General features: G+C 39.8%; 2 protein-coding genes across 3 annotated transcripts in view; one reads left to right on the top strand and one right to left on the bottom strand.

The window, feature by feature from the left end:
* The first annotated feature begins 899 nt into the window (after positions 1–899).
* On the top strand, positions 900–10488 carry LOC118427729 (TBC1 domain family member 24-like). 2 transcript variants are annotated; one of them, XM_035837644.1, is made up of 8 exons: positions 900–1184; positions 4184–4291; positions 4439–4593; positions 5148–5402; positions 5970–6095; positions 7595–7753; positions 8140–8357; positions 8816–10488. In XM_035837644.1, the coding sequence occupies exons 2-8, from the start codon at positions 4246–4248 to the stop codon at positions 8985–8987; spliced, it is 1131 nt and encodes a 376-aa protein (XP_035693537.1). In that variant the 5' UTR covers positions 900–1184; positions 4184–4245; the 3' UTR covers positions 8988–10488. The 2 variants fall into 2 exon arrangements, with proteins under 2 accessions (XP_035693537.1, XP_035693538.1); XM_035837645.1 differs by lacking the exon at positions 900–1184 and adding an exon at positions 3168–3624.
* A 305-nt stretch (positions 10489–10793) lies between these two features.
* The window catches only part of LOC118427728 (DNA polymerase alpha catalytic subunit-like), a gene marked incomplete in the record, with an annotated part of 24149 nt that continues 16905 nt past the window's right edge, over positions 10794–18037 (bottom strand). The window contains 11 exon segments of the mRNA XM_035837643.1: positions 10794–11523; positions 11584–11730; positions 12274–12367; positions 13147–13263; positions 13915–14046; positions 14432–14501; positions 15260–15374; positions 15769–15867; positions 16324–16399; positions 16884–17018; positions 17456–17588. Of these exon segments, the coding sequence (XP_035693536.1) occupies positions 11591–11730; positions 12274–12367; positions 13147–13263; positions 13915–14046; positions 14432–14501; positions 15260–15374; positions 15769–15867; positions 16324–16399; positions 16884–17018; positions 17456–17588 (1111 nt within the window).

The following is an 18037-nucleotide window of genomic DNA, read 5'->3' as shown; positions in this document are numbered from 1 at the left end:
TTTCCTTTCTGTAACAAGACTTACACTCCCAGGTCAGTGACCTATGAATAAGGCTTGTCGGTTCAAACCCTGACCCTTCTCTTTCTACGATAATTACGGCTCTTCATCTGAAGGAACCAACATTTGCATGTATAATTATCGCCGCCGGCATGTCACTCATATCGAGTCGTCCTGTGTGATTTATCGTCCATAACCACTGACCCGTATGATAATACATAAACATGTGGTGAAACCTTCAACAAAATAAATCATCGCACACCTGGACGTCTGTAGTCCTGCTTCCCATGTCACTGACCCAATCAGGTAGATATGAAGTCAGATACCAATCAAAAGAAGATAACTATCCCTCTAACTGTCTAACATCTGCTTGGATTTAACCACCTTGGTGGTGCCTAGGCCGAGTTTAGTGGCACATATATGAAGGGCGGGAATTAGACGTTCAGAAATACTAGTAGCAAGATCATCTTGTGGCAACGCCACTAGTGTGGAACCCCAAAACATACATTTATATTCCTTTACTTCCAGAAAGGAGTTGTAACCCCCCAAACATAAACAAGCCATTCATTTGTGGCAAAATGAGGCGAACTTTAGCCAAAGAAACCCATACATAAGCTTTCACAATACAACACTATCATGAAAAGCTAGAATTGGTAGCCTTTTAGTACAGAAGAATGCAGTAAAATCACGACACACTGGCTATGTTTACGGGCATTTTAAGTACAGAAACAAATTCTATCATCATGGCATCATGAGGTTACCGACCCCATCGTGAAGTAGCTATGCACGTTATGTCCATGCACGTTTTGTATGGAACAAAACGGTTGTATGGAACAAAACAGGTCAACCCAATGACGTTATGGTCAGCGCTAACAGAGGAACATTAGCTCTGAAAAGCCGTTGGTTGGGGCTAACTAAGTTAACACAATGACTGTCTCCGAGGATCTTAAGTATAGAAAAAAATCTATCATCATGGCATTATCTGGTTTAGTGAGGTTACTGACCCCGTCGTGAAGTAGCTATGCACGTTTTGTCAGGTCAACCCAATGACGTTATGGTCAGCGCTGACAGAGGAACAAAGGAAGAAAGGAACATGTCAAGAGGCATTCCTTGTCCATCCACAGTAGAGCTAGCTAGGACCAAGGAGATAGGACACAGTTTGTTCTAGACCTGCTGGGAAACAAGAGGTAAGGACACCGCTAGTACTTAGTACCATCTAAGCACTGTGATCTAAACATATGTCATAGAAGTATTCCAAGGTGACATGGTAGGTACAAGGAAAATACATCGATAAAGTTTAAGGACGTTAAAAAAAGTTTGGATGTCTGGATGTTGGACAGGTAGCTATAAGTATTTTGTCTGGATGTTGGACAGACAGGCTCACATTTAGTTGAGAAATATTATAACCATATATACCGACTTTGATGAAAAGTTTCTTTTCTGAGTTCGTGCTTCTTACTGGTGTAATGCCCCTATTGTTCCACACCTGTTCCTGCTACATGGCGATTAAATATGGCCGCCTACTCAAAGCAGTTGCCTACCAAAAGGTATTTTAACGTCCTTGGTTAAAGCAATGATAACGTCCTTGGTTAAAGCAGGAACTTCTATAACTGCAAGGGCGGACTTAGGGAGATACCCCATCATTTAGGGCCTCCCTAAACTCTATCAAACATTTTCTTAGACTTCGCCTGAACGTGCCAGCCGACAGTTTTCAAGCAGACGCTTTCTCCTGCCAATTAGAGTTGGACAAATCTGGTAATAAATGTTGGGCGTCAGGAGTGCGTAAGTCCTTAGAAGACTGCGGGTATGCATACTTGTGGCATTTTCCTATCCCACATAGAACAAACACGTTTCAGATTGTTAACTCTATTGGCCAGCGGTTAAAAGACATATACTTTCAAACGTTTTTAAAAGAAATACATAATGACAACAAATGCGGAGCTTCCAAAAATAAGTTAAGATCATATAGATTATTCAAAACTACATACAATAAAGAAAAATATATAAGTAACGAAAATATGAGGGACAGGAATGCTGCCACACGACTAAGGATTAGCTGCCATAAACTTCATATTGAAACAGGAAGACATACTCGCGCCCCTCTGGAACAAAGACTGTGCAAACATTGTAATTTAGCCTAGAGGACGAACGCCATTTTGTAGTAGAGTGTAGATTGTATACCGTACAGAGAAATGAACTGTATAAGGTTATACAAGACCAATTTCTTTATTTCATACATCTAAGTTCTGTGGAAAAATTCATATTCATAATGCAACTAGACGAACCGTCGATCATAAAACATATCTGCTCTTTTATCTCCACTAGAGTCCATTCCAAGACACCATGAGGGTTTTTAGGCGATATTTATAATTAGTCTGAATTATTTTGAATAAAAGAATATCTGAGCCACAATAATTAAATTATTTTCAAAAAATTGACTAAGAAAATACACATTTATTTGAATTTCTTTGAATATTTTAGAAACATTTTGAAAGTAACTGTGCAAAAATATCTTTATTTAGAATGATTGTGAAACCTCTCTGTGATTGTTTCACATTTACACATATTTACAAAAAATGGTAAACCTGGCCAAATGGTAAAATTAGTTTATTGCCCCCATAAAAGTAAGCCCTATTGTTGCATCTGTATATTTTTAGATTTCACTGTTGGGCACTGGTGGATCCCTTGTGGTGGGCCATTGTTGTATGGCACCCAACTATACTTTGCAAGGATGTGTGAATTGCTATCTTCCCAGCCCACCGAACCATGATTTACAAAAAATGGTAGAAAATGGTAAATAATGGTAGAATGCTGTTATCATTATTTAGAAACCATTCAGAAGTATCCAATTCCACACCATGATTATTTCCAAAGTTTTACAGGACCAGGGAAATATTTATAAAGTTGAAACAGTGTTAAAAATATTTCTGAAGTATCAAATGTCCTAGACATATAATTACAAAACTTAAAAATCAATTCTAAACAATGGCAACAAAGATCCGCATGGTGTCTTGGAATGGACTCTATAACAGAAAAGCGAGGAGAAGTTGAATTTATCCAGCAATAGTCTCATTTTGTATCTGTGAACTGTATCTTGTCAACATGTCTTGTTGTGACCTGTATTTAGCCCGGTGTGGCAAAAATATGCAATAAAGGTCTTCATCAATTTATAACGTCCTTGGTCTACGGGGCAGCTGGACAGATGGGTATCACTGTGGTTCGACCGGCTTCCATAGCACCAATCAGCGTCGACCAACATGTCCTACAATAATTACGGGTCTTCATCTGAAGGAACCAACATTTGCATGTGAATATGACGCCTCCGGGCATGTCACTCATCGCGACTCGTCCTGCGTGATTTACCAGTATCGTCCATACCCACTGACCCGTCGTAGATAGTCAGATAAAACGTGTGGTCAAACCGTCAACCCTTTTTTTTCATAAATCATCGCAAACTCTGACGTCTTTAGGCTGCTCTCCAAATCACAGTGACCCAACCAGGTAACAAAGAGATTAGGTTCCAATCAGAGACGATAACTATCCCCCTCTCCAACGTCTGTTCGGATTTAACCGCCGCGTTAGTGCCCGAGAAACTGGCACCTACATGTAGGGCGGCAAACACAAGAGGTAAGAACTAATGTCTGATTAATTCTTAGTACCATCTTAGCATATGTCGTAAAAGTGGCCTTAAAGGAGCAGCTGGTCAGATAAATAGCACTACAAAACTGTTGTCCGACTTCCATGGCGCCAGCCAGAGTCGTCCGATTTGTTCAATCAGAACATGACAAAACGTACGTTTGGACAGAGCCCGTGGGAAGAAAGAATTTCAGGTACCCATTTTACACCTGGGTGAAGTGAGGAAGGTCGTGTAAAGTGCCTTTCCCAAGGGCACAACGTCGGGGGCACGGCGGGAATCGAACTCAGGACCTATAGATTCCGAGCCGAACGCTCTACCAGTAACGCCACGCCCGACGCCACGACCACAAATGTCCTAACTCACAGGGAGTTTCATGACATGATGTAATGGCGTACACATGCATGGATATCGAGTAAAATCGACAAAAAGAAGCAGACTGATGATAGAACAGTAGTTACGCCTACAATAGGTCCACATTCTCCTTGTAACACCATGTTATGTTTCTTGATCTGCTTGTCGACATTTTAAATAGAAAATTTTTTTCTACAGTTTAATCCAGAGGGTTAATAGAAGACTGTGACAGGCTCATCGTTCAGCCCGGAACAAAAGAGATGGAACTTAGAAATCTTTTCGGCGTGAAGGACTCGGAAAAACACGGTATGTACACGGACAATGTATGTTAGCCCTTATTGTTATGTTAACTGTGGTCATTTTAAGCTTTATTTTATTTCTCTGTGCAATAGTTGTTGCCATACATTGTATTATACCGTGTACAATTGTCGTGCAATAATATTCTCTGTACAGTCTCCACAGCACGTCCTAATATCGACTTGCGCCGTGTCGACCTCGTCATTCATCTCGACACTGGATACAACTCTTCTGACATGTCTGATTCTTCGACTGGGCCTGATGACAAGGCCGAAGAATGGGATCCTTGGGATTTACCTGTGTTTTCTAAGGTATGCGGAAAATTTTCTTTTGGTTTTACATGTCAATTTCAGATGGTCTTGTTGTTTGGTTACTTACTAGTAGGCTTACGTTACATTTTCAAACCGGGGCCTAGTCAGGCTGTTTGTGGAAACGAAAAATAGAAATGTATACACATTGTCAAATAATGCCCGCGACTTTACGTCTTGTGTAGCTTGGTGTCTTTTATATCATACATTTTGCTCTCGAAAGCTGCCTGGCATGGAAATGTGATGTAGGCCTCGCGAATCCCGTGCAGCTTGTACTCTTCAGTACAAACCTGGTGTGTTACGCCATGAGGCAGTTTACTAGTATACTGGGCATGTAATGCAAACAAACAAACAAACAAAGAATCAAAGATATGTGCAGAAGGATAGCCGTAGATATAGAGGTCTGAGACACTATTTGAACTTAAGCGTGAACCTATCGAAAACGAATTGCGCTTCCTCCAGACATGACGGTTCGAGTTAGACCTGCGTTCCTCTGTAGTACTGAATCAGTCTGTAGAATAGTATCTGATCTTCTTCTTCTTTTTTTTACGGTACAGGTTCCTGGTGCAATGGAACTGAGGGATACTCTAAAAGAAATGACAACCGAGCTGGTTCGCGACCGGTTGTTTGCCAGTGACGACGGCAAAAACGACGTCAACAAGAACGTTTTAAGTGCGAAGAAATTGAAGTCCTGCAGCAAAAGCGACATTGCGACAAACAGAGATGAAGACCACAACAGGGAACGTTTTCCAATTCGCTCCATCTCGGTGATCCAACCTAAGAACTGGCCACATTTTCTCGACAAAGGCAAAGTAGGTCAAAGACTACATCTCATTCATATTGGTGACATGTTTGTGTGTTCTTAACTATAGATTTTCCATATATTAATCACGTTTATGGTAGGGTGATAGCAAGTTAGAAATGTTATTTGCAAATTCTCAGATTTTCGTATTGTTGTTGTACATATGTGGTACATGTACATGTACATGTACATGTAGCTGCTTGTCATCAGTTTACAATAAGATATTCCAGTTTTGTAGGGAATGTTGTGGTGAAGTGATTATTATGATTTTCTTCCATTTTATTAATTGGTATAATACTCTGGGTTATAATATTGTTTAATGTATGATTTTCACATCTATTCAATCTTTATTAGCTTATGAATTGTTAAAAGGTATTATAATTTGTTACTTTTGGGGGAAGAGCATGTATAAGCCACGAGGCTTTTCTCTCCCTCAGTACGTTCTTTCATCCTTTAATTTGTGATATGTTGTCTTTTTTAAGATAGTGCAAAATAGATAAATGAATCAAATCAAGTGGTATACATATTATGCATATGTTTTAAAAACAATCTACCCATAAATTCTTGTTTCCAACAGAAAGCCTCAATCAGAATCAAGAACATGTCCAGGAAGCTGTGCTATACGTTGCAGCAGCGCTACCTGGCGACTCTACACAGGAACTGCAGTACTCGTGTAGAGTCGAGCATACTGAATCACACCCAGGTTTGTGTTTCCTTCAGTAGCTGCATCGTACAAGCACAAATATATTGATACACTGAAAACAAAGAAGAAATGCAATCTTTATTTACTTATTTATTCCAAAATGCAACAAGATATACCCTTACTGTCTTATTCAACCTCCTTGGTTTACCCAAAAAAGGCCATGGTCGGACAGTAACTGGAAGCGCAACATACATTTTGTCCTAGGCCTATACTGTTGTAAAAGTTGGTGCAACACAGTTTTTTTACTACTACAAGACCGACATTATAAGCTACATGTAGTCCATGGTTTGAAGTACTACAGAACCTCTGTTTCACGAAGGTAACAATCTTTGTCAAGTACATGTCTGTGTGCCGCTCCCTGTCAATCCATCAGCTGTGTTGCTGGCTGTTCTACAACATTGTAGCCTGCTAGGGCTTTGAAACCAGAATTATAAGTCACCAACCCTAACCACAAGATCACCTTGACACCCGAGGTCCTTCTCAAAAGTTCTGCTAAACCAGACTTACTTGTTGAAAAGGTACCGAAGTAATGGGTTTCGCACTCGGTGCCCAGTGTGGAACTCGTGAGGAAAACAGAGTTGGCACTCGGGGTCCAGTGCGGAAGAACGCACTGGAATTCTAGTGCTGCATGGCTTTCCAGTGCTGCATGGCTTTCCAGTGCTGCATGGCTTTCCAGTGCTGCATGGCTTTCCAGTGCTGAATGGCTTTCCAGTGCTGCATGGCTTTCCAGTGCTGCATGGCTTTCCAGTGCTGCATGGCTTTCCAGTGCTGCATGGCTTTCCAGTGCTGCATGGCTTTCCAGTGCTGCATGGATTTCCAGTGCTGCATGGCTTTCCAGTGCTGCATGGCTTTCCAGTGCTGCATGGCTTTCCAGTGCTGAATGGCTTTCCAGTGCTGAATGGCTTTCCAGTGCTGCATGGCTTTCCAGTGCGGAAGATCCGTCAGCACTGGGGTTCCAGAGCTCCGAGTGCTGAGAAAAGTTACTTGGGTACCTTTGCTTATGTCTCCTGCTTGCTGTAGATCCATCAGCTGTGGTGCTGGCTGCTGGCTGCTGCAAAGGCTCTACAACATTGTACCCTGCTAGGGTTTTGAACCCAGAACCCTAGGTTAACCACAATATCACCTTGTCCTTGTCCAAGTTCTGCCAAACAAGACTTATCTTATTTGTGTTCTACTCCCTGTGTAGACCCATCAGCTGGCTGCCCCAGGGGTTCTACAACATTGTAGCCTACTAGGGATTCGAACACAGAACCCTAACCACAGAAATAACCTTGGCACAAGTTGTCCTTCTCAAGTTCTGCTAAACCAGACTTATCTTATTTGTGTTCTGCTCCCTGTAGATCCATCAGCTGTGGTGCTGGCTGCCCCAGAGATTCTACAACATTGTAGCCTGCTAGAGAGTCGACCCAGAACCCTAACTATAAGAGCACCTTGGCACCAGGTCCTAGAGCTTCTTAAGTTCTTCTAAACCAGACTTATTTGTGTTCTACTCCCTGTAGATCCATGAGCTGTGGTGCTGGCTACCCCAGAGGTTCTCCCTGTATGAGCCTCGTGTTGTCTACTCCAGCAGCGAGGACGGCTACCACCTGCGCAACCTGTACCAGAAGTGCGCCGACAATCAGCCGCTGGTGCTCGTCATCAAGACCAAAAATGATGAGGTCTGAGAACACTTTTTTTAATTGTTTTTAAATAGGACATGATGATTTGAATACAGTGGAAGCCAATTAATTGCACAACGGATTAACGCACACTTCTGTTAATCTGTTAACTGCACGGAATCCCAAAATCCCAAACCGGTGCGGTCCAGCTAGATAACTTCGCATTATTGCACCAGCGGGATAATTGCACCAAACTCACTGGCAAATAGGCTGTGAAATTAAGCGGCTTCTACTGTATATTGATGACACATACAACATGCCTGACAATTTTCGGCCGTTGTTAAGAAGGTAGCTTCCAAGTCCAAACTAAACTGCAAAATGAGAAAATATATGCCTACAAAAATACATGTATATCTGAAAGTTTCTGTTTTTTCTTCCATCCACAGATATTTGGCGCCTTCATCACAGAAAGCTTTGACTACCAGTCAACTGGCAGAACCAAAATAAGCCGATCGTACTTCGGTACAGGGGAGATGTTCCTGTTCTCCCTGACCCCGGTGCCGGTGAGGTACCCCTGGGTGGGGGTGACAGACGGCAGAGACCTCAGCCCCTCCCAGAGCATGTTCATCTCTGCAGACTGCACAAGTTTGGTCATCGGAGGGGGGTAAGTCAATACAGAATTGCTGATACGCCAAAAAGCAGTTACTCAAGCAACTTGGGATATGATTTTGGAGACGGTCAGACGTTTCAGACAGCCATTAGGCACCTTTCGTCATCAGTGACTCTCAGATTGTTATTGTTATTGGGTGGGACAACTACTCTCTCTTCACAGCCAGGGGCTGAACTGTGAGGAGCTTTAATAGATGTACTGTGAATTGGTTATTTTCGCAAGGGGTAAGGTCATTAAAGAGACAGGATTTCGTGACTGAAGGATAAAGGAGGTTTTCACTCTGTCTCTGTTATAATTTTGTTGTTGAAACAATCCTGCGTTATACGTTGTTACACATATTTATTTCCATGTCATGAATTTACGATATGAGACCCGGATTACCACGAAAACTGCAAACAAAAACACCACAAACATTTACAGTATACTCAAGCAAAGGGTTTTTGCCATTGCAGTGATGGGAACGGCATATTTCTGGACCAAGACATGAACCGAGGTAACACCAAGAGATGCAGGACCTTCAACAATGAACCCCTGTGTGATAGTGGGGACTTCCAATGTCTGTCTGTTGAGGTGTTCGGGATACAGAGAGACGAGCCATTCCACTGTAAGTGTTTGGGCGGTTGATAGAATTCTCCAAAAAAAGGAACAATAGTCATAAGAATGAAGTTGTCCATCATCCACAATGTCACCCTTTTCTACACGAGTTTCATCTAGGTATTGATAGAAAATATTGCTTTGAATACAAACATGTTTTTGTGGGCCAATGTTTAGTGTGCATTGTGAAGTAACATTACATATGCAAATTGATGATTCTCAGTGCTCATTTCTCCCTATTATATAATCTTGACAAGTTCACTTATTTGGTCACAATTTATTTTCGTACCACCAATCTTTCTGTAAATGGGGTCCTTGTATGGAGAATTCCTTTTATTTTAATGTGCTAAGAACAATCATGTAACGTTATATGTTATAAGCCAGGCTTAAGAATGCTAAGTGGGTTTCTCACTGGGCTGAGGCATGTTGGATGTATAGGGTAAACATGTAATGTTAAACTTACATAGCAACTACATGAAGTCTGTTCTTAATGTATCTATGTTAATCTATTAAATGGATTTGTTTTAAAAAGTAATATACGTTATTATCTAGTATGTGTTTTCCCAACAGAAGTACAGGGTAAAATTTCAAACTGTTGATGTTGAACTTACATTGCAACTTGAACAGATCACTACTTTATTCAAGTAATGATAAAAGTTATAATGTTACATTTTGTACTATCAAATTGTACAACTTCTCATTTATTATTATCTAGTATGTGTTTTTCTAACCGAAGTACAGGGTAAAATTCAAAACAGGTACTGTTTAATCTACATACTATAAGTACCTTTTGTACAGATCCCTTCTCTTTCTTCATGTAATGATTAATGTCAAACTATTAAATAGATTTGTCGAATGTTTCATTGGTTACCTTCTGGTATGTATTATCCTAACTGAAGTACAGGGTTAAATTTTTTAAACAGGTGATGTTGAACTTACATAGCAACTTAGGTAACGTTACAGATCACTACTTTCTTCATGTAATGATTAATGCTATACTATCAAATACTGGTAGATTTCCAGAACTTCTCATTCATTATTATCTAGAACATTGTGCTTTTCTAACCGGAGTACAGGGTAACATTTATTTTGATTATTTGAACTACGTATACTATCAAATAGATTTGTTAAACTTGCCATGATGTTACCTTCATGTCATTTTCTTGTGCAGGATGTGTTGTCCAAAATACTGGGTAAAATCTAAAACATATAACGCAAGTTCACCTTTATCTGCAGGGTAATCTACATGTATATCTGTTGTTTTCAAAAGCAAGGTATTTACAACTATCATGCCGACGAAATGTGAGTTTACACTGCTATAATTTGAAAATAATACAATTTGAAACAACCGTCCATCAACTTGATATACTTAAATGTGCTGTTTTGACAAACAATGGATGTAGGTTACCCCAGGACAAAGGTGTACTAGCATTATGTAGGTTATGTTGGATACATCAAGTAACTTTCATATGCCTGCACTTTCTTCATGTTTAAGTCAATGTTTAACTATTGAATAAATGTGACTTTAATAGATGTTGCCTTCCATGTCATTTTCTTATCTAGAATGTGTCAAGCACTCAAGTTGAAAATGTTACACAACTTCATATGTATCACCTAATCTTCGATGCAAGGAACATATGATATTCTAATACTGTAACATTATTTACGTATGCAATCCCATACAAACTATTGGAGTCTATCATTTTGCTAGCATTTGTAAAGATAGTTGTGAATTGTGGAACAGCATAACTCAAGAAGATATCTATGGATCACCATAAAATAAAACATTAATGTGTGTATATTAAGCATGTTCAAGAAATGATGAACAACACAGGATAGTTGGGGCTGGCCACATTTCTATGGCTAGCAGCAACACTTTATTCTTGTATCCATTCATAAATTTCAAATGCCCATTTCTTGAGATTCTAACAAAAGCCCTTTAATCATTAGTTTACCTACAAGTAACACAAGAATGGAAAATAATCAGTTTGAGCAGTATAGGAAGACGCATGCATACAAGTAAAAACTGTACATGTACAATGGTAAGATTGTTGGTCCAAATTTTCGCAAACTTTGCGCATTTGAACAAAAAATAAATTCGAGGGTTAAGTACAGGAATGTCTAAAGATACACAGGTTACCTTTTCTCATTGACAACACAGTCAACATACATGTACAATCTCATAACTTTTCAAGATTTCCCTCAGATGTAATACAAAGTGTTAACTACTAGGGCTTTGACATATTTACTAGCTTTAGTCCGATTTCAATATTAAACATGTACATTTTCACATCCATCCATTCTAAGTTAGCAATCATCAGCACAGTTGTTTTGTTTGTTTTTGGCTATTTTCAAGAAAATAGTACATTTGTACTTATGTCCCCTCTGACCATTCTGCAAGACACTGTAAGACCTCCACATTAAAAAGGCGTTATTAAGGCCTTCTCAAGACTATCTTGAACACCTCAATATCTTAAGTGTGCATACCTCTGGGATCATTAATGCTGTATCATAGTACTGGATATCTTGAAATTAACCGGGTGTTATATATATTTTAAGTTGACGTTATAAAACATTCTCTTCCATGTAGTACACTTTGATTTGTAAACCCTGGTTGTAAGGGAATCCTTCCCCTACTTTAACACATACAGCCCTTCAAACAGCTTGTTCAGGTTGACTTCTGAGTAGCCGTTAAACTTAAGTCTCTTGTCAGCCACTGTCTTAAGAGAGTGGTACTCTGAGAGGTACTCTTTCTTCATTCCACGGGGTCTCACTACAGGGATGAAATAAAGGGTCTGTTAATTATTCTGAAGAACGGTTTGGACGATCGTTTACAAGGAAAAATATAAACCGTGGATTCAACACACAAACTTACAATCATAAAACTTTTACCTAATATTTTACATGCATCATGCATATAAGGTACAGCATATATATGGCAACTTCTTTTAATCAACAACTATTCGAAAGGCTGTGCAACAAGGGACAAAAGACTACTGGTACTTTAAAACTTGAAATGTTTAAGGTTGTATTTTCATAGTAAGATCTCCAGTGCTAAACAATGAAAATTTCACTCACACTATACATTAAATCCAATGTATAACTACTACAGCATTGTTTCAACCATAAAATTAAAATATACAATTTAGGCAAACCTCATCTTCAATTCAACAATGAAATTATATTTTTTCAAAATAAATAAATATGCGGTACATGGGAAACTTTGTACATAAAAAACTTAGGCATGACACTCCCCTGTCTCTTGAAATTATGTGGAATTAACAACCATAAAGAAACAATAAGGAAACAGTGGTACCTCTCTCCTTCTCCGGCAGCTTGTCGATGGCCTTGTCCAGGTCAAAGATGTGCTGGTAGAACAGCAGCTGAGTGTACAGCTGGGAGTCTGTGTACTGTAGGGGCATGGGAAACATTGAGTGAGAGCAGACAGAAATCCTTTGGAGTGGCGCAACTGGTACAGTAAGAGCATTGGGCTCGGAATCAAGAAGTCCCAAGTTCGATACCCAGCTGTGTGTACAGCTGGGAGTCTGTGTACTGTAGGGGCATGGGAAACATTATACTAAGTTAGAACAGATAGAAATTCTTTGGTGTGGCACAACTGGTAAAGTAGTTAGGCTCAGAATCAAGAAGTCCAGAGTTTGATCACTACCATGTCCTGACGTTGTGCCCTTATGAGAGACACTTGACACAACTTTCTCTAACAGAAGAGTGACTCCCACCACAACCCTTCTGCCAATGTGTCTAAAAACGTGTGCCAAAAAAGACACTACAGATTTAGCGTGCCAGTGCGCCAACATCTGCACACTTACATCCACCAAGAACCGTTCATTCACTATCATTATTTATGATAGATATCCTTGTTGAACAAAAACATATGATTAAGACAGATTATTGGCCATCACATAGGGGGTATCTCATTGGACTGTAGTACATTGGCGGCATTGCTGTGTTCTAGATTGAATTTGTATTAATATTGGGAATATCATGCAAAACATATGACTAGAAAGACAACAAAACACACAAAGCGCAAAAAGATCAGTTTTTATCGATGAAATTACATGAGTACTCAGTCCAATTGCTCTTCTACAGCATCACCGCCAATATACAATGTACAGCAGCTCTAAATGTACTTCAGTTTTAAAACTCATTTTCCAATAGAAGTAAAAATCACCTCCTGCTGAAGGATGCCCTTGTTGCAGGTCGGACAGACGGCGCCGTTACGCTGGGGGTTCATGGGAACTCGTCGTGTACGGGAAGCACAGGAGGGGTCGTCGCACTTCATCCAACCCTGCAGGAATACAGTATCTCATTTCAGTTTGTTTGTTTGAAAGTTTGTTCAATCATGAAAGCTCAAATCAGCCTGCAGGCTGCTTTTCATTGAGGTCATGAGGGAAGAGGCAAGGGTCAGACAAAGTATATACAGTTTATATCATTTAAAGTGAGTCTTATAAGTTTATATATACATTTTTGTACAATGTTACATAGTATAGTACAAAATAAATTATAGTGAGAGCTGCTACATGATTTTACACATGATTATTAGGGGCCCATTAGCATCTTGTTCCAGTACTGCAGCAGAAGTTATTACATTGTGGTTCAATACAGTGTGGTATATTGGTACATGTATGTCTTGATGAGACCTTGAAATAATTCGATTTTAGGCCCCCTAGCGTCTTGTTACATTATTGCAGCAGAAGCACCAATTTTGATATCTTGTAAGTATAGATTTGCCTGTCACAAAGTATGAGCCAACCTCATAATACATCTTGATCAAGTTGAAGATCCTGTCTACTGCGTGTAACAAGTCCCCTGAGTCACAATCATTACCTTTGCACAAAAGTTTTGCTTTTTGTAGTACTTAATTAGATTTTGGGCTCCCTAGTGGCTTGTTATGGTACTGCAGGTTTTGATATCCCTAACAAAGTAACAAAGAACCGACCTCGTAGTACATCTTGACGTGCCTCCTGGTGGCCAGTGTGAGCTTGTTCTTCAGCATGGTGAGGTACTGGGTGGGGGCCAGGTCACACTGACTGTTGGCACACTGGGACAGGGTGAACTCTGGGACTGGGCTCTGGGGAGGGAAGTGTATAAGTAAATGTAAGATAAAAAGCCATATAACAGGGCTTTCTCTAAAGAGGGGAACAAGGGCTGCACACTACCATGCCCTGACCACTCTCCCCTTACTCTGGGGAACAGATTCTCTTACAAGAATAAAATTCTGATTGATGAAAGGAACCGCTACATGTGTAGGTAAGATGTGGCGACCGTTTTTCACTGTGACCTGTCTGACAGTAATTTTGCTCCTCTGGACGCTTAAGAATGACAAATTTTACAAGGAAAGACCTCAACAGGAATATACATAAAGATATACAATACAAGATACATAATCAATGTATCTGGCACTGGTTTACGATGTATCCGTTTCCTGCTTATTCCCTACACCATATGATACTTACATTTGCCACAAAGACTCCGTCCCAGATGTTTTCTTTGCCACATTCTGGTTTAGGGCAGTTGAACTTGAACCTATAACACAAGGAAAACATTTCCAAAGCTTCAGTCTGGTACTACTGTAACACTGCATTTCACAAAAATTGATACATCTTATACAATCATACAAGCAAAAAGACAAATGTTAAACTAGAAAGGCAACATTTTTGAAAAAAATGCAGGATGTGGGCGAAGGGAAAAGAAAGCAAAAATCGCAGGAAAAGAAGCAACAAGAAAGGCAACATGTTCACGAAAATGCAGCAAAAAGAAAAAAAATTAAAAAACATTGTCTGTCCACGGATTCGATCCCGGAGCGTTGGTTTACCACGCGTGAATAATCCCATTGAGCCAGTGCTACAACATGTTACGAGCGCACGTTTTAACAGGTATACAAATGTATTGCGTTGCTTGAAAAAACCCGCGAGCTTCCGCTGGCTATTTTTCTCGCTTATAATCGAAGGTATTTCACTAAAACTTGGACAGAATACTAAAATATTTTTTGTGGGGCATTTTTATGTTGTTATTTAGCCGATTAGATGCTCTGAACTTGCTGCATTTTCAACGTTTTTCGGCTGAGTGCCATTTTGTGACCTGTGCGTTGATAGGTTTACCCCTGACGTATCCACCAGACAGTCAGAATGTTAGCCAATCAAAAAGCTGGAAACGTGGACTGCATGCTACAGGTTCCATTTTTTCTGAGTTTTGATTGGTCGGGTGGAATATCTGTGGAGAATACTAAATGTGTGGCTTCGCCCACATAAACAGGAAGTACAAATGTGTACAAGTGACTCCACCTTTCGGCATCTTTGAATTTTTCCTCATCCGTCATTGCTGCGTTTCCTCCTAGAAGTGCTTCACTCTCATCGTCATGGTACTGTTGTGCCTTTCTGTAACCAGATGGGTCTAGACCTGCAGTTTGGAAATAAAATGTTACTTACTGAAAAACTAGGGTCCAATGTATAGGATGTAAACCCATAACATTGTAATACCAATAAGTATCAGAGATGGAATACCAGGGGTAGGAAGGATTACAGCACCCCTAATCATCTCTTGTCAATCTCTAGCTATAAATTTTTCTTAAATTCTTCGTACAACAGGCTGCTCTAGTTAAGGCAACAGAAAAATTCATTAGATATCTTATTTCAAGTATCTTGATATATCTAGACTGAATCATTGGTGAATGGTTTTAAAAGTTAAAGATAGTGTCAGGAAGGCCAGAGCATCCAACCGTAAAAATACTTGAAAAATTGATGCTTTGATTTTCTAATCTAAAGTTAAGTTTAAATATCATAAATCTCCTGACCAAGACACTCGGCTATGATGCCTGCGTCTGTTCCATCGATGGGGTCACACAGACGGGACACGACTGGATGGACCTGTTGGGACAGGTAGTACTGCGTGTCTGGAAGAAAAAAAGAAAGAAAAAATAACAACACTTAAAATCTATTAAGAAAAAGTTTAGTACATGTCATAGATACACAAGTCTGTACGTACATGTAACTATGTATTTATCAATGTGATACGTGGGCTGTGGTAACGTTTGGTATGAGTGTTCTAGACTAGTCTTTACTAAATTACAGTGTCTCTTCTAGATTTTTTTGTACATTGTACATTGTACATGGGCTGCACTGTTAAAAAGTTCAAACACTATACTCGGACCCTTGGATGGCCAAGGGATGATCCGACCTGCATGCAATGGGCTAGTAACTTGGGTGATACAAGAAACATACATATTTGTGCATGTTTGTTTGTTTTATCTATTTTACCAGAGGTAACATATTGCATGTACATATATTAAGGGCATAGGCATTGTTTTGTAAAGACTATGGGCTGATCTGTAATCAATGTCCATTCCTACCTATCTTCAGGTTTTCGTCTTTAGCCAGTCTGTCTGCTGCGTACGCCCGCTGGGTGGCAGGCAGTCTGGAACCATCCTGTAGAGTAATGGCAAATTCATTGTTAGAATATTCTTCAGGACAAACTGTTGCAAGCTCTTCAGAACATTTTAGTTGCAACACAGCTCGTGTCCTCTTGATAACGTACGATTCCAAGGGATCAATAGGTGTTCGCAGGTCACTGAGCCCCATTTAATGTAATCCTTTTCAAGGGAGAAACATGCTCAACTCTAAGTACCGGTATTCAAATTTAATATTTTGAGATCTTCTGGCTGTTGACAGTGAGATGCCAGCTTAAGAGTCACAAATATGTTCACATTTTTTCACATTTTATGAAGCATACCAGGTCACCCCAACTCTTCTTGATAAGTATGATCTACATACATGTCCAGTGGTTCAATACCTCAGGCTTCCTCATACATCCAACCTTACGTCTGCATCCAAAAAGACTACATGCAACCTGTCACACTGTGCGAGTGCAGGTATGAACCTCTGCCATCTGTATCCATGGAATTCCACATACCTCACAGATAATGTAGGAGATGGTGTCTCCTGCACCAACTTTCTTCCCCTCACTGTGGGAGTTCATCCACATGGCCACCTGCACATGGGGCAGGGTCTTCTTATCAGGGTAGTCCTGGGGATTCTTCGTCAGTGCCTGTTTGGAACCGAAGATAAACACAATCGAGCCGACATTAATATTATGTATTGCGATTCACACATCAGCTGACATATGCATGTACAATTAACTACCATCTACTGTTCTCCTAACAATAAACAAAAGAAACTAAAAGTTGCTAAATCTGGCGTAAAATTGAGAAAAAATAGCAGTCACTCGAAATTCTCTTTTTCAACATTTCACATACCACTTTACTAAATACACTGTCTATCTTAAATGTTCACGGTGGCTTTCTCTTGGCTGTTTTCACTGAGATCCCTCCACCACAACCCCTCCATGACTATGTAGTATTACTACAGTAACTATAGTACAGTATTGTATCAACTGTGAACTTAAAACACTCCAAAAACATCCTCTGCCTTCTACATGTACCATGAAACTATGTCCTAACAAAAAACACATTCAGAGTAACTGACCTTGTTGATCTCATACATCTGCACGGGAATATCTCCACTTTTCACTTTCTCTCCCACTTCTGTCAGTTTCTCGTGGATGTTCTCCACGATTTTGTCTCGAGGCTGGTCAGATAAGATCTGTCCAATGACATAGCTGGAAAAAATGTGCAAAATACATAAAGTCATCAATATTAGAAGTGGAATATTGAAACAACAGTAGTAACAAAATGAAGTTCATGGTGTGATGAGAAGATAATGGGTCTTAAAAATACAACATTTAAAAATGAACAGTATTTCAGCTCTATTTTAAAATCAACATTAAAATGCCAATGGTTTATTTTATCCTTAGACAACTGGATTGTCTCTTGAACTTTTGAAAGTTGAGTTACAAGGGATCCAGCATTACATGTAAACAGGGCAAGACATGTCATATTTAGTCAAGACTAGTAGAGAAAACAGTGGACAACATTCAGAAGACTTGATAAATGCACTTTTATCAGCTGGAAGTGTGTTTAGTTGTAGTGGTTTGTGTCTCTGATTTTACCATCTACTGTGGTTCCAGAGGTGAGCAACAAGACATGATGATGATGACCATCTGCTGCC

The sequence above is a fragment of the Branchiostoma floridae genome, chromosome 12, assembly GCF_000003815.2.
Source record: "Branchiostoma floridae strain S238N-H82 chromosome 12, Bfl_VNyyK, whole genome shotgun sequence".
Lineage (NCBI taxonomy): Eukaryota > Metazoa > Chordata > Leptocardii > Amphioxiformes > Branchiostomatidae > Branchiostoma > Branchiostoma floridae.
The sequence above is the reverse complement of the archived record's forward strand: the minus strand, read 5'-3'. Positions and strand labels throughout refer to the sequence as shown.